Source organism: Mauremys reevesii, linkage group 2 (genome assembly GCF_016161935.1).
Source record: "Mauremys reevesii isolate NIE-2019 linkage group 2, ASM1616193v1, whole genome shotgun sequence".
In the NCBI taxonomy this organism is placed as follows: domain Eukaryota; kingdom Metazoa; phylum Chordata; order Testudines; family Geoemydidae; genus Mauremys; species Mauremys reevesii.
Genome location: NC_052624.1, coordinates 110481048 through 110507459, shown reverse-complemented (window position 1 = coordinate 110507459; position 26412 = coordinate 110481048). Strand labels below are relative to the sequence as shown.

Below are 26412 nucleotides of genomic sequence, written 5' to 3'. Positions count from 1 at the left end.
TTTATTAGGGATTAGATTATTAAACCTTCTTTTACTTAGAAGAGGTAAAAGTAGGGTTGGGGGTGGGGGATGGAAATATATAAACATAATAATTTAACTATGTATTGTGTGTATATATACATCGTGCTTTGTAAGCAGATCTTCATTTTAAGATAAGTTAATTCTGTTGATTTGAAGGAAATAAAGATTTAAGCTTAAGCTGTTCACTTGTTCTGCCAAGTAATGAGGGGGTGAAAACTCTAAGACTTTCAGGCCTAAAAGTTTGTGGTCTGTTTTCCTTATAAATAATTCTCAGTGCCTCTACAACATTGAAGAGAACATAAAGATGAAGTAAGACTATGGCCCCTGTAAAACAGAATAATATTTTAATACCCTTTACAGGAAGGAGGGGTTTTTTTTCAGATCATAGTAAAAGGCAGTAAGTAGACTTTGCCTTAATAATACTGTAATAATACTTAATAGAACTGTGGAGGAAGATAAATTGATAATCATAAAAGGTATATGGCAATTAAGTTATACATTTCTTAGAACTTGAAAATTTGTTTCTCTCATATTATATTAGGGTTGTCAATTAATTGTAGTTAACTCACGTGATTAACTCAAAAAATAATCACAATTAATCGCCATATTAATCGCACGGTTAAACAATAGAATACTAATTGAAATGTATTAACTATTTTTGGATTTTTTCTACATTTTCAAATATATTTATTTAAATTACAACATAGACTACAAAGTGTACGTTGCTCACTTGATATTATTTTTATTACAATATTTGCACTGTAAAAATAATAAACAAAAGAAACAGTATTTTTAGTTCACCTCATACAAGTACTGTAGTGTGATCTCTTTATCGTGAAAGTGCAATTTACAAATGTAGATTTTTTTTTGTTACATAACTGCACTCAAAAATGAAACAATGTAAAACTCTAGAGCCTACAAATCCACTCAGTCCTAATTCTCATTCAGCCAATCACTAAGACAAACACGTTTGTTTACATTTATGGGAGAAAATGTTGCTGCTGCTTCTTTACAATGTCACCAGAAAGTGAGAACAGCCATTTGCATGGGACTTTTATAGCTGGCCTTACAAGGTCTTTACATGCCAGATATGCTAAACGTTCATATGCCCCTTCATGCTTCAGCCACCATTCCAGAGGACATGCTTCCATGCTGATGATGCTCGTTAAAAAAAAATATGTTAATTAAATTTCTGACTGAACTCCTTAGGGGAGAATTGTATGTTTCTGGCTCTATTTTATCTGCATTCTGCCGTGTATTTCATGTTCTGGCAGTCTCGGGTGATGATTCAGCACATGTTGTTCATTTTAAGAACACTTTCACAGCAGATTTGACAAAATGCAAAGAAGGTACCAAAGTGAGATTTCTAAAGATAGCTACAGGACTCGACCCAAGGTTTAAAAATCTAAAGTGCCTTCCAAAATGTGAGAGGGATGAGGTGTGGAGCATGCTTTCCAAAGTCTTCAAAGAGCAACTCTGATGCGGAAACTACAGAACCCAAAACAACAACAAAAAAATCAACCTTCTGCTGGTGGCATTTGGCTCAGATAATAAAAATGTACATGCATTGGTCTGCAGTGCTTTGGAATGTTATCGAGCAGAACCCGTCATCAGCATGGATGCATGTCCTCTGGAATGGTGGTTGAAGCATAAATGGATATATGAATCTTTAGCTTGTCTGGCATGTAAATATCTTTCGATGCCGGCTACAACAGTGCCATGCAAACACCTATTCTTACTTTCATGTGACATTGTGAACTAGAAGCGGGCAGCATTATCTCCTGCAAATATAAATAAACTTGTTTGTCTGAGTGATTGATTGGCTGAACAAGAAATAGGACTGAGTAGACTTATAGGCTCTAAAGTTTTACATTGTTTTATTTTTGAATGTAGGATTTTTGGTACATAATTCTACATGTGAAAGTTCAACTTTCATGATAAAGAGATTTCACTACAATACTTGTATTAGTTGAATTGAAAAATACTATTTCTTTTGTTTTTTACAGTGCAAATATTAGTAACAAAAAATATACAATGTGAGCACTGTACACTTTGTATTCTGTTATAATTGAAATCAATATATTTGAAAATGTAGAAAACATCAAAAATATTTAAATAAATGGTATTCTATTATTAACGCTGCAATTAATCATGATTAATTTTTTTAATCACTTGACTGCCCTAATCTTTAATTTTTAGTAGCGACACATATAGATATTTATGTTGCAAAATGAAGCTTTTGTATGTCAAGACATGCCAAAACTATAGTCTCACACACAGTCGTAACATTTTGTAGGTGGGGAGTTAAAAATTTAATTACATAATCACATACAATTTTTCCCTGCAGTAGACGCTATACCTTGGTCCATATTTTCTCTTGCCTCATTGTTTGCACGTCATCCATATAGGCCCAGTGTGTTTTCATTTACACCATTAGACAGTCATATTTATTCCAGATATGCCAGATAGAACTTGTTCCAAAATAACACACAGATCTGCAAGACCCCGTTTAATTCACTGTTGAGACCTCTATCCAACAAAGTATTTAAGCATATAAATGAGGGCTCTTTCATTGCAATGTGCTTGTGTATTTCTAGTCGTACGTGTTAATGTAGTACATGAATACAATGCCCCAGAAAGAGAGAAAAAAGATTGTCAAGTTACATAGAGATTCTAAAAGTGCTTTGAGGATGCTGAGTGCACCTAGTATGTACACTAGTAAGACTATAAGACATGGTTACCAGAGGTTATGACCCCATACTCATCAATATAGGTCTGAAGTAGAGTTGATTTGTTGTCATGGACACAATAAAAGAAGTCCGTCCTTTCTTGCACACTCAGCATTTCAGAATTTTTTTCACTCTGTCGCCCTGAAATAACTTTGCTTGCTTTTGTGTGTTGGTTGTTCAGCACCATTCTCTAGGCTTTTTACACATCTCCATTTCACAGCATACTGGACACCTCTTCTGTTGTTTAGCAAAAACTTCATTAATAAATTCCATATTCGAGTGTGTTACATTTGAAAAGCATGTTTTATGCTATTTGCATGTGTCTAATGTGAATGGAATGTTGTTAATATCCTGCTATTAAGCTGTTTCTTAAAAGCCACTTCAGAATTTCACAGCTAAAATGCAGTAGGCTTTGCCCCACCCTTCTCTCACGCACACCCAAAGTCCATGGAAAACAGCAGTTTTAGTCTAGTAAGTTAACGTGTGCATGAATATGCATTACCATTCATTCTGGGAAGTGCCAGTCTTCAGCAGTTACTTCTCTTCTGCTTTTTATTGCCATCTGCTTCCTTCTTCTCTTTCTAACCCAACATTCTGCAATATTTATCATAAGACAAAGTAGATCTTGCCTGGGAACAGTCAATTACTTTCACACATTTCTGTGATTTTTCAGACATTCATGTACAGAAGATGATGGACTAGCAATAATAGTAGGGTTTCTGTTCTTGTGGTTTTGGAATTTAAAAATCACCCTCACTTTAATTTTGTAGGCAGTGAAAAAGAGATGGCTTTCCCATTGCATAGTTGCTTTACATAAGTTTCTTTTAAAAGAATATGCATTTACATGTGGATCTATTTAGTGTCTATAGTGTTTTTTGCCTAAGCAAATTCTTCAGAATGTTACCTGTTTTGTAGCAACTTTATAGAAAGAAGCCAGGGCTGGCTGTCACGTGTGCAAAAATACCTCAAAATATGGACAAAAATCGATACAAAGATGTTCTACCTTGTGAGTATTAAGTACAAAATTTGACTGTTTTCTTTTATCCCCTAAATAATGCTTTACATGTTATAAAACCACCACATTGAATTTTGCCATTACTGAATTTATTATATAATCAAAGTTGTGTAATTGTGCATCCGTGTTACATTCTAAAACACTTCTATGCTTTGTTCATGTGCCTGTGATCCAAATGCTTGTGATCACTTGGTTATTTGACCTAATGAAAGGAGGTGATGATAAAGCATTCCACCCAATTGTTAATTTAATTTTTTTTTTAAACACAGATGATTCCACACGGATAATATTGCAGGGAAACGAAGATTACATTAATGCAAATTATGTGAATGTAAGTTATACAGGTATCCATATTAATTATAGAAAGAAATTAATAATATAGTGGCAAAGTTATTTATTTATTCATGTATTTATTTAATTCAGAAAAGCCTAACGTTTTGTTCACTGTAATTTTAGGAGCGCATAAGTAGCTTAAAGTGCTTCGTTAGGAATGCAAATATTTATACTGGTGGACAGGAGGCTTAAGCACATGGAAACCATTAGCAGATGTGCAGGGTTGTTTTTAATAAGTAAAAACGGTTAGACAGTTTCATATATATTGCATCAATTTTAAGACCAGTAATTTTGTGGGATTTAATAATTAGTATTTATCTAATAATGTATATCTAGGATTACAGGCACCTGCTGCTGGAGCATTGCACTGGGGTGAGAAAAAGGCTCTAGCAGGAGGAGGCTCCGGGGAGGCAACATAACACTACACTGCTAAAAACAGCAGTGTAGACGTGACTGCTTGGGCATGTAGAGAGCAGTGTAGGCTATATTCCCTGCGGGGTTCAGGTGTGTAGGACACTTGACTATACTCTACTCTCTTACACGGTGCCTCACCATCTACACTGCTATTTATAACTGTGCTGGCTGGGTGTGCAGTGTCTGTACTCTGTTTTGCAGTAAGTGTAGACTCACTTTAAAAAATGAATGTTTCCCTCCTTGCACTTGTCTGCATTTTTTCAACATATTCTCAAGAGGGCTTGGGGCCTCACTGCCACTTAGAAACATGCAGGGGATGGTGTGCCAGCCAGACCAGTAGCCGGTCCCCAAACCTAGCATTCTCTTACATGTAAGATTTCAGTAATGCCTTACTGCTTTGCATTCAAGAGGAAAAGGCTCTTTATGCTTCCTTCCCACATTATTAAATTTACTCACTCAGTAAAGGGAAGGATATTTCTTATAACCTTATAAATAAGCCTCCCTTAATGTGTTACTCAGTGTGAGGGCATTTCAAAGCTTTCATGCCAAGAACCTGTCTGACCCGAGTATGCTTTAGTATTCAACAACCTAAGGGTGGTTCAGAAGCTTCCCAAGACATTCATAAATGATAACTTTGTTTCAAATGCTACAAGCCCTATGTATTGATACTTTCACTTTTTTGCCATCAATGCAACACACACTTTTCTAAATGATACCTTTATTTTAGGGTATGTCTACACTGCAGTCGGAGATTTGATTTGCATCTTGTGTAAACACACATGCACTAGCTTTAATCTAAATGGAGCGATAAAAATAGCAGTGAAGCTGTGACAACATGGGCTTCAGTATCAGTTAAAAATGCAAGTACGTGTCCAGGGTTTCCAGGCAGGCTTGCACAGCCTGTGCTGAAGACTGTGCTGCCATGAACAACCACACAATCTAGAGCAGGTGATCCCCCTCGGATCAACATTACACATCAATTTACTGTAACTATAAGCAGTCTGCAATGCATGCTCACGTTTTTTACCTCTGATTAGGAGCAAGACCATCAAGGTACTGAAAGACAACATTGTTTGCATGTTTTATATAAATCGTCAAGGAGGAGCAAGGTCACACTCCCTTTGCACTGAGATTATGAAACTGGTGCATCCATCATAACGTCAACATATCAGCTACCTGTCTACCAGGATGTCAGAGTACCACAGCAGATGCACTAAGCAGAAAATTCTCTCAGGACCACAAGTGGGAAATAAACACCATGGTCTGACAGAATATATCAGACACTGGGGTTTCCCAAGTATAGACCTTCTTGCTACAGCCCAGAATGCCAAGTGTCCACAATTCTGCACAAGAGCAGGATTGGGCTCCCAATCTCTATCAAATGAGGTGTGCTGCTGCTGTATGCGTTGCCCCCTCCTCCCTTCATATCCAGGGTAATACACAAGATAAAGGCCAAACAATCCAGAGTCATCTTGATAACTCACACATGGCCCAGGCAAACTTGGTTCCCTTATCTGTTGGGGTGGTGGTATGTCCACCACTCGCTCTTCCTCCTCTTCCATATCTCTGGTCTCAGGATGCAAGTCAGGTTCACCACCTGAACCCTAGAGATCCTCCACCTGAAGGTATGGTTCCTCCATGGTTCCAGGATAATGAAATGACCCATTCGGAAGATGTAAGGGACATACTATTAAATAGCAGAAGGTCGACTACACGTTATACTTACCTGCACAAATGGAAGAGATTCCACATAAGGTACCAGAACCCGCAAGCCATGGCTATTACTTCCACTTGCCACTGGTACTAAATTACATACTGGAGCAAAAGAAATCAGGAGTATCATCGAGCTCACTTAGAGTACACCTCGCAGCCATCACAGCTTTCCATCACAAAGTTCATGGGTTCTCAGTTTTCACCCATCTTATCACTAAATGGTTCCTCAGGGGTATTTGAAACCTTTATCCTGAAATACGAGTTCCCACCCCACCCTGGGACCTTAACCTAGTACTACGCTGTCTCATTGGTCTCCCATTCGAACCCAGGGGAACATGTTCACTTATGCACCTATCGATGAAGGTGGTCTTCCTCATCGCCATCACATCCACACAATGAGTGGGAGAACTAGGGGCTGTCAGGGCCGGCTCCAGGCACCAGCACAGCAAGCAGGTGCCTGGGGTGGCCAATGGAAAGGGGCGGCATGTCCGGCTCTTTGGCGGCAATTCGATGGTGGGTCCCTCAGTCCCTCTCGAAGGGAAGGACCTGCCGCCGAAGAATGAAGCCGCGTCGGTAGAGCTGCTGCCGAAGTGCCACCGATTGGGTTTTTTGGGGTTTTTTTGCCACTTGGGGTAGCAAAAATGCTGGAGCCGGCCCTGGGGGCTGTCATGGCATACCCCCCATATACAATTTTAGTCAAAGATAGGTCACTTTAAGACCACACCCTAAATTTGTACCCAAAATATCTTCTTCATTCCACCTGAACCAACCCATCCACCTCCCATCTTTCTTCCCTAAACCTCATGAGAACAAACGAGAGGCAGTGTTCCACACTCTAGATGTCAGACGGGCATTAACATTCTATCCTGTAAGGACTAAACCTTCAGGAAGTCACCCAAGCTATTTCTTTCTGTTATGGAAAGGTCTAAAGGATCAGCCATATCTAAGCAGAGGATTTCCAGGCGCGTTCACCTTTGCTACTGCCAACATGATCTGCAACCCGCATCGGGAACTTGAACACACTCCATCAGATTGCTCCTCACTTCAACAGCCTTCCTGTATAATGTGTCCATCACGGACATCTGTAAAGTAGCCACCTGGTCATCAGCCTACACCTTCACAGAGCAGTATGCAATTGAGCAAGGCTCGACCTCAGATGCTTTGTTATAGAATTAACTATTTTATCATTGCATGCAGATCCAACTCCAAAGACCCATCCTTCCAGCTAGGGATACTGCTCTATAGTCACCTAAAGTGGAGCACCCACAGGGACAGCTCAAAGAAGAGCCGATTACTCACCTTGTGCAGTAACTGAGGTTCTTTGTGATGTGAGTCCCTGTGGGTGCTCCACTACCTGCCCTCCTTCCCTCTGCTTCGGAGTTCAGACATGAACTCTGTGGTGGAGAAGGAAGTGAGGGAGGTTTGGCTGCACAGCACTGTATAGCTGCCAGGGCGTGTCACAAGACAAGGGGAGTGCATGTGCAACCCAAATAGGCACTGCTACTAAGAATCTCCAGTCGCAGGCGCACGATGTAGATTCACCTAAAGTGCAGAAATAACAGGGACAAACATCTGAAAGAACCTCAGTAACTGCACAAGGTGAGTAATCCTCTCATCTCTTTCTTGAGTGGTTACAGCTAATTTAGAGCCCATCATCATATACATGTAGTTGGAATTATTTTTTCCAGTGTACTTTACTCTTACCAACTATTAATTTCATCTGCAGTTTTCTTGCCCCATCACCCAATTATGAGATCCCTTTAAAACTCTTTGCTGTCTGCTTTACATGTGACTATCCTGAGTAATTTTGTATCTGCAAACTTTGCCACCTCACTGTTTGCCACTTTTTCCAGATCATTTTTGAATATGTTGAATAGAACTGGTCCCAGAACAGATTCTTGGGGGACCCTGCTGTTTACCTCTCCCCACTGTGAAAAGTGACCATTTAGTCCTATGATTTGTTTCCTATCTTTTAAACAGTGACTGATCCATGAGAGGACCCTTCCTCTTATCCCATGACTCCTTACTTTGCTTAAGAGCCTTTGGTGAGGGACCTTGTCAAAGGCTTTCTGAAAATCCAAGTACACTATATTGACTGGATTACCTTTGTCCATGTGTTTGTTGACATCCACAAGGAATTCCAATTGATTGGTGAGGCATGACTTCACTTTACAAAAGCCGTGTTGACTGTTCCCCAACAAATCGTGTGTATCTATGTGTCTGATCATTCTGGTTTTTACTATAGTTCCTAGTAATTTGCCAGGTACTGAAGTTAGTCTCACCAGGATGTAATTGCCATGATCGCTTCTCGAACCCTTTTTAAAAATCAGCATCGCATTAGCTTCCTTCCAGTCATATGGTAGATATGCTTGTTCGCAATAGGTTACATATTACTGTTAATATTTCTGCAATTTCATATTTGAGATCTTTCAGAACTCCTCGATGAATACCATCTGGTCCGGGTGACTTATACTGCTTAATTTACCAGTTTGTTCTAAACCCTCCTTTATTGACACTTGTGTGTGTGACAGTACTAGAGGTTTGTCACCTAAAAAGTTAGGGCATTGAAGCCATCTAAATCCAATACCAAGGGCTTGCATGGTACCGCCCTGACAGAACATGTTGGGCTGCCTAAACACCTGATGGGCACAGGCCAGGAATAATTCGTACTGCCTGGGCATGAGAAAATTTAGAGATTCCACACTGGACTTCTGGTACATTACAGACCTTTCAGTGTCTGACTCACTGGACTCACCTTTACTCGGGGCACCACTACCAAGTCCAACCAGAGCTCCAGACTCGCTGGTGACATCATGCCATGCACCCCCATTTTTGAGTGCTGAGTCAGACAGTGAGCAAGAGGAAATAGCACTCCTCTCATCCACCCGAATGTACCCATTTCCAGGATGGACCTCAACTGTACCCTCTGATCCCCAGCCTCCTTGGTATGGGCACCTGTGATACCAATCTCCAGGGCCCTTCCTACCCCCCCACCCAGTGGCCTTACTGGGACCCCAGCTAGCACATAGACACTGTGCCTCTCATGGCTCTAGCATGGCCATTCAGGAGCCCATGAGACACCTCCTTCGGCCACCACATCAAGGGTGTCCGAGTCCTCCTGCACAGTTTGGAGAGGACCAAGAGGCTGAAGTTGAGGAGGAGGTTACCTCCCAGATCAGCTTCTCACCTTCATCACCAGATGAGATAACGATGGAAGAGGAGGCATCACTAGCAGATGACTTCATGCTTTTCCATGAGCTAGCTCAGAGGGTGGTAGATGCATTACAAGTACCATTACAAGAGGTGACCGAACCACACCATAAACTATTGGATATTCTACACATCTCTGCATCGTTCAAAGTAGCCACCCACTATTAATGAGCCCTTCTTGGATCCTGCCAAACTCAGATGGCAAACTCCAGCGTTGGTCCTGTCAGTGTGCAAGCGGACCACTAAAAAATATTACATGCCGGTGAAAGACACAGAACTTCTCTTCTCCCCCCCCCCCACCCCACCCCCGCAATTTGATCACTGTGGATGTGGTGAATTCAAGAGGCCCATCATCATCATCTGAAATCCACACCCTGTGACTGGGATTGGAAGCGCCTCGATCTTTTGGGGAGAAAAATATATTTATCAGACACTCTACAGTTCCGTAAGGCAGACTATCAAGCCTTAATGGCAAAATATGATTACATCAACTACTCAAAACTCAATTCCTTTATTGAGTAACTCCCAGATTCTCACAAGGATCAGTTCAAAGCCATCATTAACAAAGGCCAACCAGTGGCAAAGACATCACTTCAGTTTGCACTCAACACAGCTGACGTGGCAGAGCATTCCATTTCCACTGCCATCGTGATCAGATGAGCCTCTTGGATGCACTTATCTTGTTTCCCCAAAGATGTGCAATCAACCACGGAGGACCTTCCCTTTGAAGGTACAAAGCTCTTTGTGGAAAAGATAGACGCTTCCCTCCACATTCTAAAATATTCCAGGGCTACTCTTCAATTGCTCTGAATCTGCACCCTTGGCAGAAGAGAGAGTATAGTCCTCAGCCTTTGTTCAGACCCCACTCATCACAATGTTCATCCTAACACTTGTATGAACCCCAAAGAAAGAAATCCAGGTTCTCCAAACGGAAACCTTCAGGCCCTCAACCTACTTCTTCACAGCCATCCACCTCAAAATGATAATTTTGATGGGTTGGTCGAGGTGCTGTCAGACCACTCTCTTCAGTAGCATCAAGTACTGGAAAACCCCTCTCATCCATATGGATGCCGTCTTGCCCTGTTCTCAGGACCTGGGAACAGATAACCTCTGACAAACAGGTATTTGAGATTATTTGAGATGGGTACTCCATCATTTCACCTCCCTCCTCCTGCCCCCCAAACTCCCTTCCCCATCCCTCTTCAGGGACCCTTGTCACGAGAGCCTATTACGACAAGAGATAGACCATCTCCTCAGTGTACATGCCATAGAACTAGTGTCCCTACATCTAAGAGGCAAAAGCTTTTACTCTTTCAGCTTCCTGATACTCAAGAAAAAGGGAGGTTGGAGACCTATACTAGACCTCAGGAAGCTCAACAAATTTGTCAAGGCTCAAAATTTCAGTACGGTCACTTTGGCAATGATTAGTCCAGCGTTAGAAAAGGGAAACTAGTTCGCAGCCTTCGACCTCCAAGATGCTTATTTCCACATTTCAATTATACTGTGTCACAGAAGATATCTCAGATTCACACTAGGTCAGGACCACTACCAGTGCAGGGTACTCCCTTTTTGGCCTCTCATTGGCCCCCAGAGTATTCTCCAAGGTCCCTTCTGTGGTGGCAGCCCACCTTACGCTCCCAGAGTATTATGATTTACCCTTACGTGGACGATTGTCTCCTCAGGGCGTTTTCCTTCGTCGAAGCCCAGCGAGTTACCATGCCACTCTGGATCTATTCAAGAATCTGGGCCTACAAATCAATGCATGAAAATTGACATCAATATCGATGCAGAGACTATAATTCATAGGAGCCAATCTCGACTGTCTCTGAGAAAGAGCACTCCTTCCACAACAGAGATTCCTCAGTCTCTCCACCCTTATAGAGACAGTGCAATCCAGCCCTCAAATATCAGCCAGACACTGCCTTCTGTTTCTGGGGCACATGGCTGTGGGCACATCTGTGATAGCTCTTGCCAAATTTTGAATGAAATGCCTCCAATCATGCTTCAGTTCGGTTTACAGACTGAACAAAGACAAACTCCTATGTATGCCCACCAAAAGCAAACAGTCCTGGAAAACCCTGCATGGGAAATCCTGTTTGTGCATCCTTCTCCAATTACTACTTCTCACCACTGATGCATCTGTCATAGGATGGAACGCATATCTCAATGATCTCACAGTGCAGAGCAAATGGTCTCTGTCTGAGACGTGCCTTCACATCAATCTACTCAAGCTCAAAGTGGTCAGGAACGCATGTGCTCATTTCCTTTTGCTGATCAGAGGTATGCACTCAAAGGTCATGACGGACATCATAGCATGCATGTATTACTTAAACCATTAAGACAGCATTGCTTACAAAGACAGTGCAATCCAGCCCTCAGATATCTGCCAGACATTGCCTTCAGCTTGCCCTTCCTTTGAATGGAAGCACTAAAGCTATGGAACTGGTGCATTTCCCACAATGTTACAATATCAGTGGCTTACCTGCTAATACACCACATGACAGTGAACAGTTTCTGCTGCAAATTTCCACATGACCGAGAGAGATGTGGTGGTATTCTGTGACATATTCTGACAATAGGATCTCAATCTAGTATTAAAAGAAGTGACCAGATTGCCCTTTGAACCCCGGCCACTTGTTCTTTAATTCATCTTTCCATAAAGAAGGTGTTCCTGATCACCATTACCTTGGCAAGAAGGCTAGAGGAGATAACAGCCGTGATGACACATCCACCCTTCACGGTGTTTTTCTTCGACAAAGTCACGCTGAGACCACATCCGAAGTTCACCCCCAAAGTGATTTCTGCATTTCATGTGAACCAACTCATTCACCGTCCTACCTTTTATCCCAAACCTCACCAGGATAATAGGGAAGCCATCCTCCATACTCTCAATGTAAGGAGCCTTGTATTTGGACAGGTGTTAGGTTTCAGGGGAACTGTAGGCCCTCCCAGGGTGCTTTGTAAGAACGAGGCTCACACACACTGTGAGTTATTGGCTTTAATGAAGGTAAAGTGACACATTCGCAACGGGGACTTTAAGCGTTGCTGTCACAGAGGTGGGGAACCCAGCGCCCTGGAGCTCGGCCTGGTACGGAGTTCAAAAGCAAACACAAAGCATGCTCATATTTATATAAATAGCAGCAAACCAGCTTATACATAATGCAATAGAAACTCTTTACCCTCCGGGGCCACCCCCTTGGCCAACAGCCTAGGGGCTTGCCACGCAGCAATTCCAGCCGGTTACAGCAGGTTGAAACTAGCATGCCGTGTCCTACAATAACTGGAGGCTGAGAAAGCAGAACTGCCTAAGCTAGGCCGTAACAAAATCTTCCGTGGTTCCCTATCCTCCTACATTAGGACAAAAATTTTTAGACTCTTCCTCTCCATTGCAGACAGGTCTAAAGGCACACGATTTCAGCTCAAAGGCTCTCTAAATGGGCCTCAAACTCTATCAAGCTCTGTTATCAGATTAGCAATTTAGCACTTCCATCTGTAATCCACACACATTCTATGAGATTGGTTTCCTCGTCCATCGTCTTCTCCAAGGGTATCCCTATATCAGAAATCTTCAGAGCTGCTACCTGGGCATCTGCACATACATTTGCCGAACACTATGCCATCCTGGGAGACTCTGCTGTAGACGCCACATTCAGTGCCACAATACTGTCATCCGTCACAGACCCGACTCTGAAGCCCCAGACTCCAGTAGGGCATACTTCTCAGGAGTCACCTACAGTGGAGCACCCATAGGGACACTATTCAAAGAAGAAGTAATTACCTTGTGCAGTAACAATGGTCCTTCAAGATGTGTCCCCCTTGGGTGCTCCATGAACCAACCTCCTCCCCTCTGCTTCAGAGTTCTCATCATACACTCTGTGGCAGCGAAGGAACCGAGGAGGGTTTGCCCGTGCAATGCTGGTTAGTCTCGTGACAGACCACAAGGTGGGGGTGGGGAGGCAGTGCATGTGTGGGCCAAATGGACACTGCAACCAAAATTCTCCAATCAGCAGTGCAGGGAAACAGATACACCTACAGTGGAGTACCCATAGGGGGACATGTCTTGAAGAACCATTCTTATTGCTTCTTATTAACGTCTTATTATTTGACTCCTTACTCTCCCAGCCCCTGATTCCTTTTGTGAGCATGTGCCCTCATACAAGTAGTTAACATATTCCCTTGTGTGACACGAGCTATGGGGGAAGTCTGGATTGTTCCTCTGGGTGGTCTAACTGTATTAAAAGCATTTTTGCGTGTTTGAGTTCTGAGTGATTTCCTTGAGAATTTGAATCCAAATAGATATTGGAAAATAGAAGTATTGGTACTCTGCCCACAAACCAAACTCTACCGACTTGAGATGCCAAAAAGTGATTCTACTCTCTTAGCAGATATGCATAATGTCCATCTCCTTTCTCATTTGCTTTGATTAGCATTGAAATAATCAAGCTGGCACTTAAATCGTCATAATTAGATTTCAGAGTTAATCCCATATTGAAATGAACAGGGTCAGTTTATATTTCTCTGAGAGTAATTATTTAAGGCTAACTCCAGATTTGGGCCACCTCACTGCATCAGTTCACCTTTTGAAGGTTTTCTTATCAACCATAAGAGAGAGAGAGACTTTTTTAATAAACGAACATGTATGTTCTGGATCACAAGAAGACATTCTCCAGAAAAATTTACCAGATTATCAAACCACCACATATCAGCACAGTTTGACCCCTGCAGCTGGGTTTTAGGTCATGAATGGGAAAAGCGTTGAGAACTGCTGCTGTAGTTGACAGGTCTAGCAGTTGAGAAGCTAAATATAGGGGGTAAATGTTGGAAAGTGGAAGAAAACATGAGGGTTTTTTTTATAAGTATATTTTTTCTTTTAAAATGTCAGCGGGATAGTAAAGAATTATAGGTTGTAAAATTTTACAACAGGATAAGTAAAACATTTTCAGGAGAATTCAAAATGTCTGCCTGTTGAGAGTAAATTCAGCAAGTCAGTACAAAACCTTTCATTTTAGGTTAAGTTGTAATGATTTGTATACTACACTCATCAGTTTGTAAATGGCTTCAAGGATCTGAGTGAGTTTATAACTAGGTTTCACTGTTGTGAAGAAAAATAATTTAAAAGAAATTGCTATGTTTCAGCCTGTGATTTTGGTCCATTTTAAATTAGTAATCGAATATTGTGGTATTCTGTAAGATATTTAAGGTGAATTTGTTAATCTTGTTACTCAACTTGTTTCTTTAAACTTCCTTCAGAAGATCATCTTTGTGAAAGTTATTTTAAACAAGAAAACAATATTACATTGGGCATTTGAGTAATGAGATGTAGGGTGTTTTTTCTCCTGACAGATGGAAATTCCTTCTGCTGGCATTGTGAACAGATATATCGCCACTCAAGGGCCTCTTCCACATACCTGCGCACATTTCTGGCAGGTAGTCTGGGATCATCGGTTATCGCTGATCATCATGTTGACAACCCTCACCGAACGAGGACGGGTAAGCGTGTATATCCTCTCCTGAAGCTTGCAGTTCACATCAGTCCCAAAGTAATTAAACATTTATGTCTAAATTGTGTTTTGGTCTTGGCTATTGAAGCTGGTTTACATTGAAACCCTTTCTGCTAAAGAAGCTTGTGTATCTTCCTTCCTTTTTGCACTTTGTTTTATTATCCCCTCTCCTGAATAAATGACTCTGCAACAGTTAGGCCAGCTGCTTGTTTCCTACCACTCTGTATGTGAAAATGTATAAAATATTAGAATGGCAGATTCTGATAGCTGCTTTTCTGAAAACATCATGTGAGAGAAGTTAGAGAATGCCCTCTAAAACATATAGCCAAAATTTAGTCTAGTTAAATTACTTATGTTGTTGAGAATCTGTGAAAAAATATTTTGACTCCTTTCTTAAAACTTCTTTGAAGAATCTGTTAGAGAACTGATTTACTAAATTATGGTTTTGAAATCAGTTCATAGACTCCCTGAGTCATAGGAAATCCAAAAGTGCAAATATTTCTATATCCAGTGTACAATATATTTGCTAATTTATAATATGCATGAGGTGAAAAATCCCTTTACTTCTAAAACAGTGGTCCCCAAACTTTTTCAGGGAGTGAGGCCACAGTCAGAAGCAGGGCTCTGGGGCTGGGAGTGGGGCCAGAGCAGGGGTGGAGCTGGGATTGGAGTGTGGGCTGGGTGGCACTCCCTTGCCACCCCCTGCAGAGGCCGGCCCAGGCCCTGCCATGCACCCCTGAATGGTCTCACGCCCCACAGTTTGGGGACCACTGTTCTAAAAAATGACCAGCTAGTGCAGGGCTGGGCAAACTTTTCGGCCCGATGGCCACATCTGAGTATGGAAATTGTATGGTGAGCCATGAATGCTCACAAAATTGGGGGTTGAGGGTGCAGGGTGGGGTGAGGGCTCTGGCTGAGGGTAGAGATGAGGGGTTGGGGGTACAGGAGGGTGCTCCGGGCTGGAACCGAGGTGTTCGGAGGGAGGGAGGGGTATCAGGGCTAGGGCAGAGAGTTGGGGTGCAGGAGGGGGTCAGAGGTGCAGGCTCCGGGCAGCGCTTACCTCAAGCAGCTCCCAGAAGCAGCGGCATGTCCCCCCTCTGGCTTCTATAGGGAGGCATGGCCTGGTGGCTCTTTGCGCTGTCCCGTCTGCAGACGCCACCCCTGCAGGTCCCATGAGCCATGGGATTAAAACGTCTGGAGAGCCGGGTGCAGCCCCTGGGCCATAGTTTGCCCACCCCTGAATGGATGACATAGTGAATGGATGACATAGAAACTTGCTGTGTTTAAGGATTCGGAGGCAGATCAAACAGGGAGCACTGCTCTGAGAAGTAAAGGTTCTTCTTTGAGTGCATGTTCTGTCCATTCCATGCTAGGCGTGTGCATGCCACGTGCACAGTTGCCAGAGATTTTTCCCTTAGTGGTATCTGTAGGACCGGCTCTAGCATCCTCTGGAGCCGTGCACCTATGCATAAGGAGCCCTGCCTGCCTTGCACCTCTCAGTTCCTTCTTACTACCCATGACAGTTGCCTGGAATGTTCCTTCTTGCTCTTGCAAGGCTGCTTTCCCAATGGTTTGGACTTTTTTTGTCATATATTGCAGAGTTATTGTAGTTAGTGTATATAGTTCTTAGTGTCCATTCCATGACCCACCCTCCTACCCCTCTGTCAGAGTTACTGGCAAGAAGGAAGTGAGAGGGTGCGGACACATATGCGCACGGCTCCAGAGGGCACTAGAGCCAGTTCTACGGATACCACTAATGGAAAAATCTCTGCCAACTGTGCATGTGGCACACTCACACCTAGCATGGAATGGACATTAGCGACACATCTCAAAGAACAACAGTTATGAAAGATTAGTAACCGTTTTTTTCTGGCATCTGGGAGGTGGGACAGGTCATGACTTTTGCCTGCCTTCCTACTGATAGAAATCCTCCTCAACCGTTAGCTGTGTTCCTGAAGTAAACTCTCAATGCACTGTCAATTCCTGAAACTGACATTCTGGTTAGGAATCTGGTTTGGGAGCTGGTTTATTTGGGAGTGGATATTTGGAGGTTCAATTTAAGGCACTGATTGGGAAGTAAGTGAGAGCAGCTGAAGGAAGGCAGGGAAGTTGGAACAGACTTATAAATTCTGAAGACAGAGTTAAGAGTTTGTTCTTCAATTCCTTAGTGAGGACAAGTCCTTAAGGCCATAAGGGTTAAGGCATGATCCTTAGGTACAGTCAAGTATACACAGCCATTCACAGAAGCATAATCAAAAACCTTAACTCTGGCAAAAGTTGTTTTGCCATCTCAAAGAGTAACTTTGGATTTGTGACACTTTAGCAAGGACAAAGTTTTATTGCAACTAGTATAAATACAGTAACAAAGGTATTGAATGTGCCAGTGATGGCCACCCATTCACTGAACTAAGAATGGGTCCCGTAGAAAAAAAAATTGTATGTAACCATACCATAGTAGTATGTGACTGTATCATAATGCTTACACACACAGGGTGGAGTGCGGGGGCAAATTAAATTTGCCTTAAATTGGCATTTCCCAACTTCTGAGTGTTTGATTTCACAACCTTAACCTTTTAATGTAATCTTTCAGATACAATTTCCAAGTTTCTTAAAAAACAAACAAAAAACAGAAATAACATGTTAAACCATTTGGACCCCTAGCTTAGGTCACCAGTAGCGTCTGTACCTTTAAATCCAAAGCACAGATCTCCATTGCCTGAGCTAACGGAATAACTGGTAAGATTGCTCTCCTTTTTGTGGACTAAACACTTGAGGGGGATGAGAGACACATTTAGCCAGTGAGTTTCACAGATATGTAGTGACAGCTGAGAAATGTAGACACTCAGGACACCAGTGTTCAGTTCCAGGTTCTGGAAGAGTGTGCTCCCTAGTTCCCCCATCCTCTGCTGTCCCCTTCTTCCCATGTCTCCCCCTTTTTCCACACTCCTCTGCATTCTAGTTAGGTGGCTTCCTCCTTGTCCAGGCTGCCTACAGCAGGAAGAGCACAGGACAATCTCCCTGCTCTCAGTTATGATGCCTGGCACCCAGCTGTCCAGAGGTGCCATTGTGAAGAAAGTACTGCAAGTCCTGGGCTGTAGAATGCCCAGTGCAGATGGAATCTTAGAGAATTCAGTTGCCAAACTCTAACCAATCTCCACTGAGCATGTGTGAATTGCGACTTTTTGGGGGCCTGTAAGTTAGCCAAATTTGGGCAATATTTTTGGTTAAAAAAAGCACATCAGACACCAGGACCACTCCATGCTAAATTACAAGCCCTCCCTTGAAGCACAGAGGCACCAGCCTCAATGAAATATCTGTACGACGTTTGTTTTTTTAACATGGACAAAATGTATTTCCTGTCATTTCATTTTCAGAAATGACTGAATTATTTCAGTTGAAATTAAAAAATAAAAGCCTGAGGCAAGCAGTCAATATGAAATATTTCAGTCCTAATAATTAAAGTTTGGCAAAGTTATAAGCAACTGAAAGCAGGGTCTTATATTGGAAAGGGTGAGGGAAACTTAACTATAAGTGGCACTAAAAACTTCACCTGTAATATTTTAACATATTAAATATAGTGAGAATATATATAATTTATAATGTATCTCTGTGTGTGGATAGAGAGCACCAAATTGACACATGCTGATCTAACACTGCTGGAAATCCTACTTCATTTTTTTAATGGATCAAATAGAAATAAGTTATTGGGTTGTCTTCCCTCCAGTTGCTTGCATGTACTCACCACTGCAACTCAGCCAGGCTTCTCCAGAGAGTCAGAAACTGTATTCATAAATACAATTTCCTGCTTTTTAGACCAAGATGATTTCAGGCCACACACAACTGTCTTGCATCTCCCCAAATATTTTGATAGTGCTTCTTTGATGGGCACAATGGATGAGGACCCTGCAAAGCATTTAGATTTGTTCTGTTTCTGTCTGTTAAAATGATGGCAGTTAATTACAGATATCTACAAGGTGAAAATGTGTTTAAACAGATTAGATATTTCTTTACAGAATCCTCAGATATTCAAGGAATGTCTCACCAGCATAGTTTCTTTCAGTACAGTGTTTTCCATGGCACTTAATCCCTTCGATTAGATGGGTGGTGACACTACACTCCTTCTGTCATTCATACTGCTCCAACCATTAAACACCATTGCCCTTCAGACAGATAGAACCCAGGAGTCCTGATTCCAACTTTCTGTTTCTTTCTACCCAATAGTTGTGTAACTTGCTGCCTAAATATGCATCACATGCCTCCCTAGAGGCTGGACTGCAAAAAAGTATAATCCTGTAGCTTCAAGGGTAAAGATCTGTGCGGGAATCTGAAGGTCCAGAATTCAGCCCCTTCTGACAACCTGTGTGTGCAGGTGCGAAGGAGAGGGGTCCTTATGACTGCATTTGATGGGATTTGTTTTCTTAGTTTTCTTTTTAAAAAAAAAAAAACTAGCTTATTTAATTCACACAATGAGAAAAAAGCCTTTTCTCTTGGTGTTATAGTTAAAGACCTTTATAATGTCACTTATGGCATGACAAACCAGAGGTGTTCCACATTTCTATAGTTTGTCGCTCATTGTGATTGCTTGTATCACACACTGGCAAGCCTGACGATTGAGAGGTGTACCCTTGCATGAAACCCCTCTGGACCACAGAAGGCAACTTTCACTTTCCTGTATCAACAGGAGTGATTTTGGCCCTTGGTTCCTAAATTCAGCCTGTAAATTGAGACATAATTAATCATTTACGGGGAGGATTTTTTTTTCCAGTTCAGTCTTACATGTTTCACTTCAAAAAGAAATATTCATATGTTCAACAACTAACACATTCTCATTTACGTGAACCAAAGTTGCTCATCGGTTTTCCCAGTTTCTTAACTCAGTTTTCCCCATCAGGCATGAAGGATGATTCTTTTCAGATACCCCAATCTTTGTATCTGAGTCTGCCTCTGCTAGTTTTCTTACACAGTTCTCATGATCAACATTTATAAACCCCATTCTGATTTTAATGATTTTACATTTAAAAATATGAAGAATGATCACGTGGAGAAACAAAGAGAATTTTTCATGTAATGCATTGGTATGAAAAATTTAAATAATAGGCACAACTCCTAGTGGCATGGAATATATCATCTGGTAATGATCACTTCACTAGCCGAGGTGCATCTTTGATGGAGGTGACGGAGTATCTTTTTTCCTTCCTCCTCTGGGTGAAAGGGGAAAAATGGAAATCGCAAGCAGGAGCAACTGAGGCAGTGCTACTGGTGCTCCCCTTTCCTCTCCCTGCTCCATGCATGTATGAGGGATGGGGAGGGTGCTTGTCATTCCTTCCCTCCACTGCCCTGTCACAGGATGGACTGCCTCATGGCATCCATCAATGGAGCCTGCCCCGCCCAGTCCTGCTGCCACTGAACTACAGGGCTATGAGGGGCCAGCTGATTTGGCTCTTGCCTGCAGGGGCAGGAGAGGTGATGGCATCTTCTTGCCCTTGCTGCTGGCAAATAGCCACGGGGGCTCCGTTCCAGCTGCACTCTTACTCAGGAAGCTAGGCTGACTGCCAAACTTTATTTGGGGTCTGGAAGGGACTTTCCCCAAGTGGCAAATTGCTGTGGGGGTGGGTTTCACTTTCCATCCAGCATCAGAAGTCCACTTGGGGGCAGGGCCGGCTTTAGGAAGTGTGGGGCCCAATTCGAACAGTTTCGACAGGGCCCCGGCAGGGATGACTAAAAAACAAAAAAAAAACCACAGGTAAAAAAACACGTGGGGCTTGTACTCACCGGGCAGTGCTCCATGTCTTCGGCGGCACTTCGGCGGCGGGTCCTTCACTCGCTTCAGGTCTTCGGCAGCACTGAAGGACCCGCCGCCGAAGACCCGGAGTGCCGCCAGGTGAGTAAAAATTAAAAAGGCGCCTCTAGCCAGGGAAGGGGGAATAGGCACGGGGCCCGATTCGGGGGAATTGGTGGAATAGGCCTAAAGCCGGCCCTGCTTGTGGGGTGGGGTTAAATTACATTGTTGCAACTTTGATGGGTTCCAGTGGGGTCGGTGGGTTAAATAGGGTCCAATGTAAGGTCCCTGTAACATGAAAGGCTGCTTTGAGTATGGGCCCAGAGTACAACATTGTGCAGAAGTGGGCATGCCTACATGTGTTGTCAGGGGCGGCTCTAGGTATTTTGCTGCCCCAAGCACGGCAGGCAGACTGCCTTCGGCGGCTTGACTGCGGGAGGTCACCAGTCCCGCAGATTCGGTGGCACGCCTGCGGGAGGTCCATCAAAGCCGCGGGACCAGTGGACCCTCTGCAGGCATGCCACCGAAGGCAACCTGCCTGCCGCCCTCGCGGCGACTGGCAGAGCGCCCCCTGTGGCTTGCCGCCCCAGGCACACGCTTGGCATGCTCGTGCCTGGAGCCGCCCCTGTGTGTTGTGCAGCATGTGGCTTTCCTCATCTCATTTCTGCAACCTCCTGAGCAGAGGAGGGGAAGTGGTTGGGGATCTGGCTTCCAGCCAGCATCCCAAGCAGGCAGGAGGGTGTAAAAGGGACACTGCCTTCATTCTCACCCCTATGCTTCTAGAATCTGGAGCCATTGGTGCCCAGTTCAAATTTGCAGTGAAACAGCCTTGCCAGATCATTCGGGAGTGGTTCCCCACTGGCTTTTAATAAAGTTACAGCCTTCACATTTATCCATGTGGTGGTGTCTGTCTCATGGTTTCTATGTCCGCATCAATGCTGGACTGTTCCTTTTCCTAGGGGACAATAAATGTGGTAAAGGCTTCTTCATTGTGGTGCTTTTCTGAGTCTACTTAAAAGGTAATCACATGTTTTGATTGTGCTGTTCGCTCTTTTCTGACCTGTAAATAAATCTCAGTCTAACGTTGTTAGCAGGCATTATATTCTCATCTTGATCGCTACTTCTTTTGAAAGTCTTGTTACTAACTGATTATTTTAAAATAATTTTCAGTAAATTCAGCTAAGGGTAATTTTGGAGACATGGGAGTGGGGCTTGTTTAAATGCCATTAAAATGGATGCCTTCTTTCATGCTATATTTTGGCAAAGGTTTTTAAAAAAACATTACATCAAATTATTAACAAAGTATGGCTATTTGGAAGTCTTTGGGGTAAGTTTTAAAAATGTTTGGTAGAAGAAAATTGCATCAGGAAAATCTTGAAGGAAACAAAGTGAATGTATAGCTTGAATATCTAAGGTATATGGTGTTTATCAGTTAAAGTTATTATACATTTTTCCCAAAGGTGTAAGTGCTGTTTTAATAATCACTGAGCTGAACACAGATCCTTTCATAGGGCAAATAATTTACCAGACCTAGCTTCCAAATAACCTAAATCATCATTTTTTTCGAGGCTTGGGCAGCAATCTCAGCCCTAAGCAAAGAAAACCCGAAGTACTTTCTTATATCTAGTTTGAGTGGCCCTTATAATATGAGGGGAGAAGAAATTCTAGTGAACAAACTATTTCTCTCATTCTCCCAAACCATTTGAATTACATATTTCTGATCACATGAAGATGTAAACTTAATCTCAGTGCCTGAAAAAGCTGATTTATCAAGAGATATAGGGAATTGCTCTTTTTTTATTATAAAAAGAAATTGATACTAAAAGGGAAGGATCAAAATCCTTTAGAAAATTTAGCAGTAAGGTAATTAAATACCGTTCAAATAGTGATAAAATACCCATGATTCTGATAATAGTTATCTCCTTGAAATTTTCCAGTATTTCACTTTATAACTCTGTACTGTCTTGAAGAAACTGACACTTAAACATGATCATAACCATTCAGCAGCTCACTGGCCATTTTAGAGCTGCTGTTCTCTTCTCAGCAGGGAAGGGAGTTAGTTTGTGGGGTGTATCTCCTTCACTCATCTCTCAAAAAGTCCAGATAATGTTCTTAGCCATAGAGAAAATTGGAGAGAATCATTTTAGCTATATAGAGTGGGTGAGGAAAAAACTTTCATGGAATTCTTAAACTATTCCAAGTAGTTTATTGACAGCTGTTTATTGGCTCTTTATTGGCTGAACCATGTAAACTGCTCTAGTAAGAGAAATATTTAGTCATGTTGATTGAAATTTTGCGGTTCTTAATTAGTCCGCGTTTAAGCAGAGCTTCCATTGACTAGAAACTGACTTAGGCAATTAATAATTTTTCATGCTAAATCTTTCACCCAAAATGTTGTTTTAATGGTATTTCTGAAGTTTCTTCAAATTTGGTATTTTTAATGCAAACCTTAATGTTTAGTGCAGAAAATCATCAGTACACTTTGAAATTTCATATACATTATTCTAGTTTCATACAAGTGTTATAAACTTAAAATGAGGCGGTTTTGGAAAATTTAAATAATAAATATGCCACTCACCTTAAAAGGGACTACAGTATATGGATGAGTGAGAACATAGAGGACTATTGGTTCACAGTGCTAATGGGAAAAGTAGAATTGTCAAATTCAAAATCTAGTGGGAGATTTGAAGCCTTTTTCCCAGTAGGAAGGAATTGTTATTTTATTTTGTGGAAACGTCTAAAAGATTTTGCAAGATTTGATACACATTTCATTTATATGGTTGCTAGGGCTTTAAATACAATCAGAATAGGGAAGAGTATTCTTACAATGATTTCTTTCTCTACAAGCGCAGATCCAAACTGTTAACGTTTCAGGGACAATCAGATGGCATGATGAGAGAGAATGTATAAGCATTTCATTAAAAACATGCCAGAAATAATTGTGTTATCATTTTACTTATTTTATGGGGTGTTCAAACCAACTGGCACAAAATAAAATATGATTGAATCAATGAGGAGTTAGAGTTATAGTGACGATAATGCCATAGCTTAATTATCTGTGATTAGCACTCTTCTCCCAAAGGAGAAGTTGTTCAGAAATATGTGATCGCTCATCTAATATAAGCTTCACATATATATGTTGAAACTATATGAGAGATGATTTTTGGTTGTGGAGGTATATATGTACATATGTATAAAGGAGCTATTAGATGTATAACCTTATTTGCAATTACTAAGAGAGAAGAAAATTTTAAGATAAGTAGATGGCTTAACCTAAATTAAAACCTAGTCAGAATGCTTTAGAGAAACGTAACCAGGCTGTCTTGAGTAATTCAAAAGCAGTGCATGCACTCTACAGCAGTGTTGTTGCTAAGAAACTGTAATATTTCAACTTGAAAACTCTTTTGAAAACAGCTTTAACTAAACTGAAGGCTAGACTCAGGAAAGCTCACCCTGGTGTATATTAACCATACCTCCCTACACCAGCTAAGCCCTCTGCATCCATCTGATGAAAGATTCATACCAGAAGAGGATATATGGTTCTGTCCTCTTTCGGCGTTTTTGCAGTGAGCTTTAAACAACTTTAACTTCCACTAGAGCTCTTCACTGTGGGAAACTGTTGAATTGACATAATCCCAGCCTGCCTTAATATCACCCTTTTTGGGGGTCCTTTTCTGTTATGTTGAAGGAAAGCAGGAGGATCTTGACTGGCTTTGCCTGCACTTAGGAGAGATCCTGGAAAAGATGGCATTCCTTTCCCACACAGCCATCCATGGAAACCTAGGAGAGGGGAAAAAGAGGAAAAGCTGAGAAACCAGTAACCAGTTACTGCGAACACCCCGGGAAAGTGGGGTGAGGTGGCAAATGGGGATGGGCAGGAGGGTGGGGGGAGAGGAGGAGCCCCCCTTACCAAAACTTCCCCCTCCTGCCCGCCAATTAGCCAATCTCCTCCTCCCTCTCAGCGCCTACTGCCTGCCACGGATCAGATGTTTCGTGGCATCAGGAGGCGCTGACGGGGAGGGGAGAGGAGGGCAGAACTGGGTGGGAGTGAGGGCAGGGCAGGGTGGGAGTGGGAGTGGGGCCTTGGCGGAAGGAGTGGAGTGGGGGCAGAGCCTGGACAGAGCCAGGAGTAAGCATCCCCCAGCAGATTAGAAACTCGGTGCCTATGTCCCAGACCCGCACCCTCCTAGGGACGGCCCTTGTCCCAGGAGACAGTAGAGGTGGCCGCCATGAGGGTAAAGCTCACTCCAGTAGCCACTTTGTTTTCCAAAGTCTCTTTCTTTAAGGTCCCCAGAATTCTAGTGGAATAGCCCATCCCCTCGTTATTTTTCCACCAGTTAGACCTAATTTCTGACACACCAATTTTGGTTCATTAGTTTCCAGTTCCACACTTCCCTTGTTTACCAAGCATGATTTTAACGCAGTCCTTGAGTTATATCAGGAGGCCTTTTTGTTTGGACATATTTAGTCTTTTTGTCTCTTTTCTTTTTGCACTTTTTCCCATTAACATTTGTCTTTATTAGTTATTGTGACATTTTAGGAACTTTCACTTTTCACAGTTGAGCTCACAATTAGAGTAAATTTGTAAGTCCCAATTATAACAGGCCATCCTTAATGTCCTGTTCAAAATATCCAAATATTTCTCATATCTGTGGATATTCTTTAACTGAGAAAGACAAGAAGACATATTTATTGTGTGCTACATCCAGGGGTTACAGATATCTTTTGCTCTGAGCTTAGTTAAGGTTTTCACCCTTCTGCTTACAGTCCTAACCAAGTCAAGCTCAAAAAAGCCCAAAGAATGGAGGGAATGGTGAACTGGTTGAGTATGTAGCGTGTTGAGCTGTTCTTCCAGACATAACCTTGGAAGGCACCGTTGATTCATGTGCCAAATACGGAGCCAATAATTAGTATAAAGGCATTGGCTTTGGTCGAAATAATACATTCCCCTACCTCTGCCCTGAGTAAAGCAAGTTGGGTGTAATTTGAGAGGCTGAACATTTCCTTAAAAATGTGTTTGACACATCATCTAACTCACTAGTATTCTTCCAGCCTTGTGATTTTTGCACCATGTAGTATTTGGGCACAGACTTTAGCCTTGAGAACTCTAAGAGCTGAAGTGATTAGACTGCCCCACATGGATGCGAGTGAAGTGCAGCACTGCTTGTATAGATCCTAGGGCTTTCTTCTTTATCTCCTCGATAGTCTGTCCCTTTGGCCATTATATGTAAAACAAACACCCAAATGGGGTTAAAACCTAAATGAGGGTAAAACCTGGACTATTCCGTCATCCATTTATGCAACCTTGGTTTATGGCCAAAGACAAAGACTTTAGTTAGTCTATGGGAAGTTGCTCCCACTGGCAAAAAGAGCTAAAGTCCTTTCACAAAGTCTCAGTGACACAAAGGGAGCAGAACAGGGCAGAGTATCTGCCCCAGTGTATTGAATGTGGCCCCTTGATGTGGCTGAAATATGCTTGGCTCTCAGGCTGAAAAGATTTGACATTATTGTTCTAGAATCTGTACTTTGCATTCTTGAAAAAACATCCCTCATGTTTGAAGAATTTCGTTTCTGATACTCCTAACCCTTCAAGTCTGTTTGACCTCAGGCATAAATTTTGTAATTAGTTTTGATAGTCACCAAATACATGTTGTTTATCTCCACTCCCCCATCCTCCCCCTCTGGAAAAGGATCATG

General features: G+C 42.2%; 1 protein-coding gene across 7 annotated transcripts in view; it reads left to right on the top strand.

Annotated features, from left to right (window-relative positions):
* Positions 1 to 26412, top strand: part of PTPN3 (protein tyrosine phosphatase non-receptor type 3) — a 326586-nt gene that overhangs the window by 276579 nt on the left and 23595 nt on the right. For all 7 annotated transcript variants that reach the window (XM_039524865.1, XM_039524869.1, XM_039524864.1 and 4 more), the window contains 3 exons: positions 3666 to 3756; positions 4035 to 4096; positions 14779 to 14925. In XM_039524865.1, coding sequence (XP_039380799.1) covers positions 3666 to 3756; positions 4035 to 4096; positions 14779 to 14925 — 300 coding nt within the window. The remainder of the gene's footprint in view (positions 1 to 3665; positions 3757 to 4034; positions 4097 to 14778; positions 14926 to 26412) is intronic.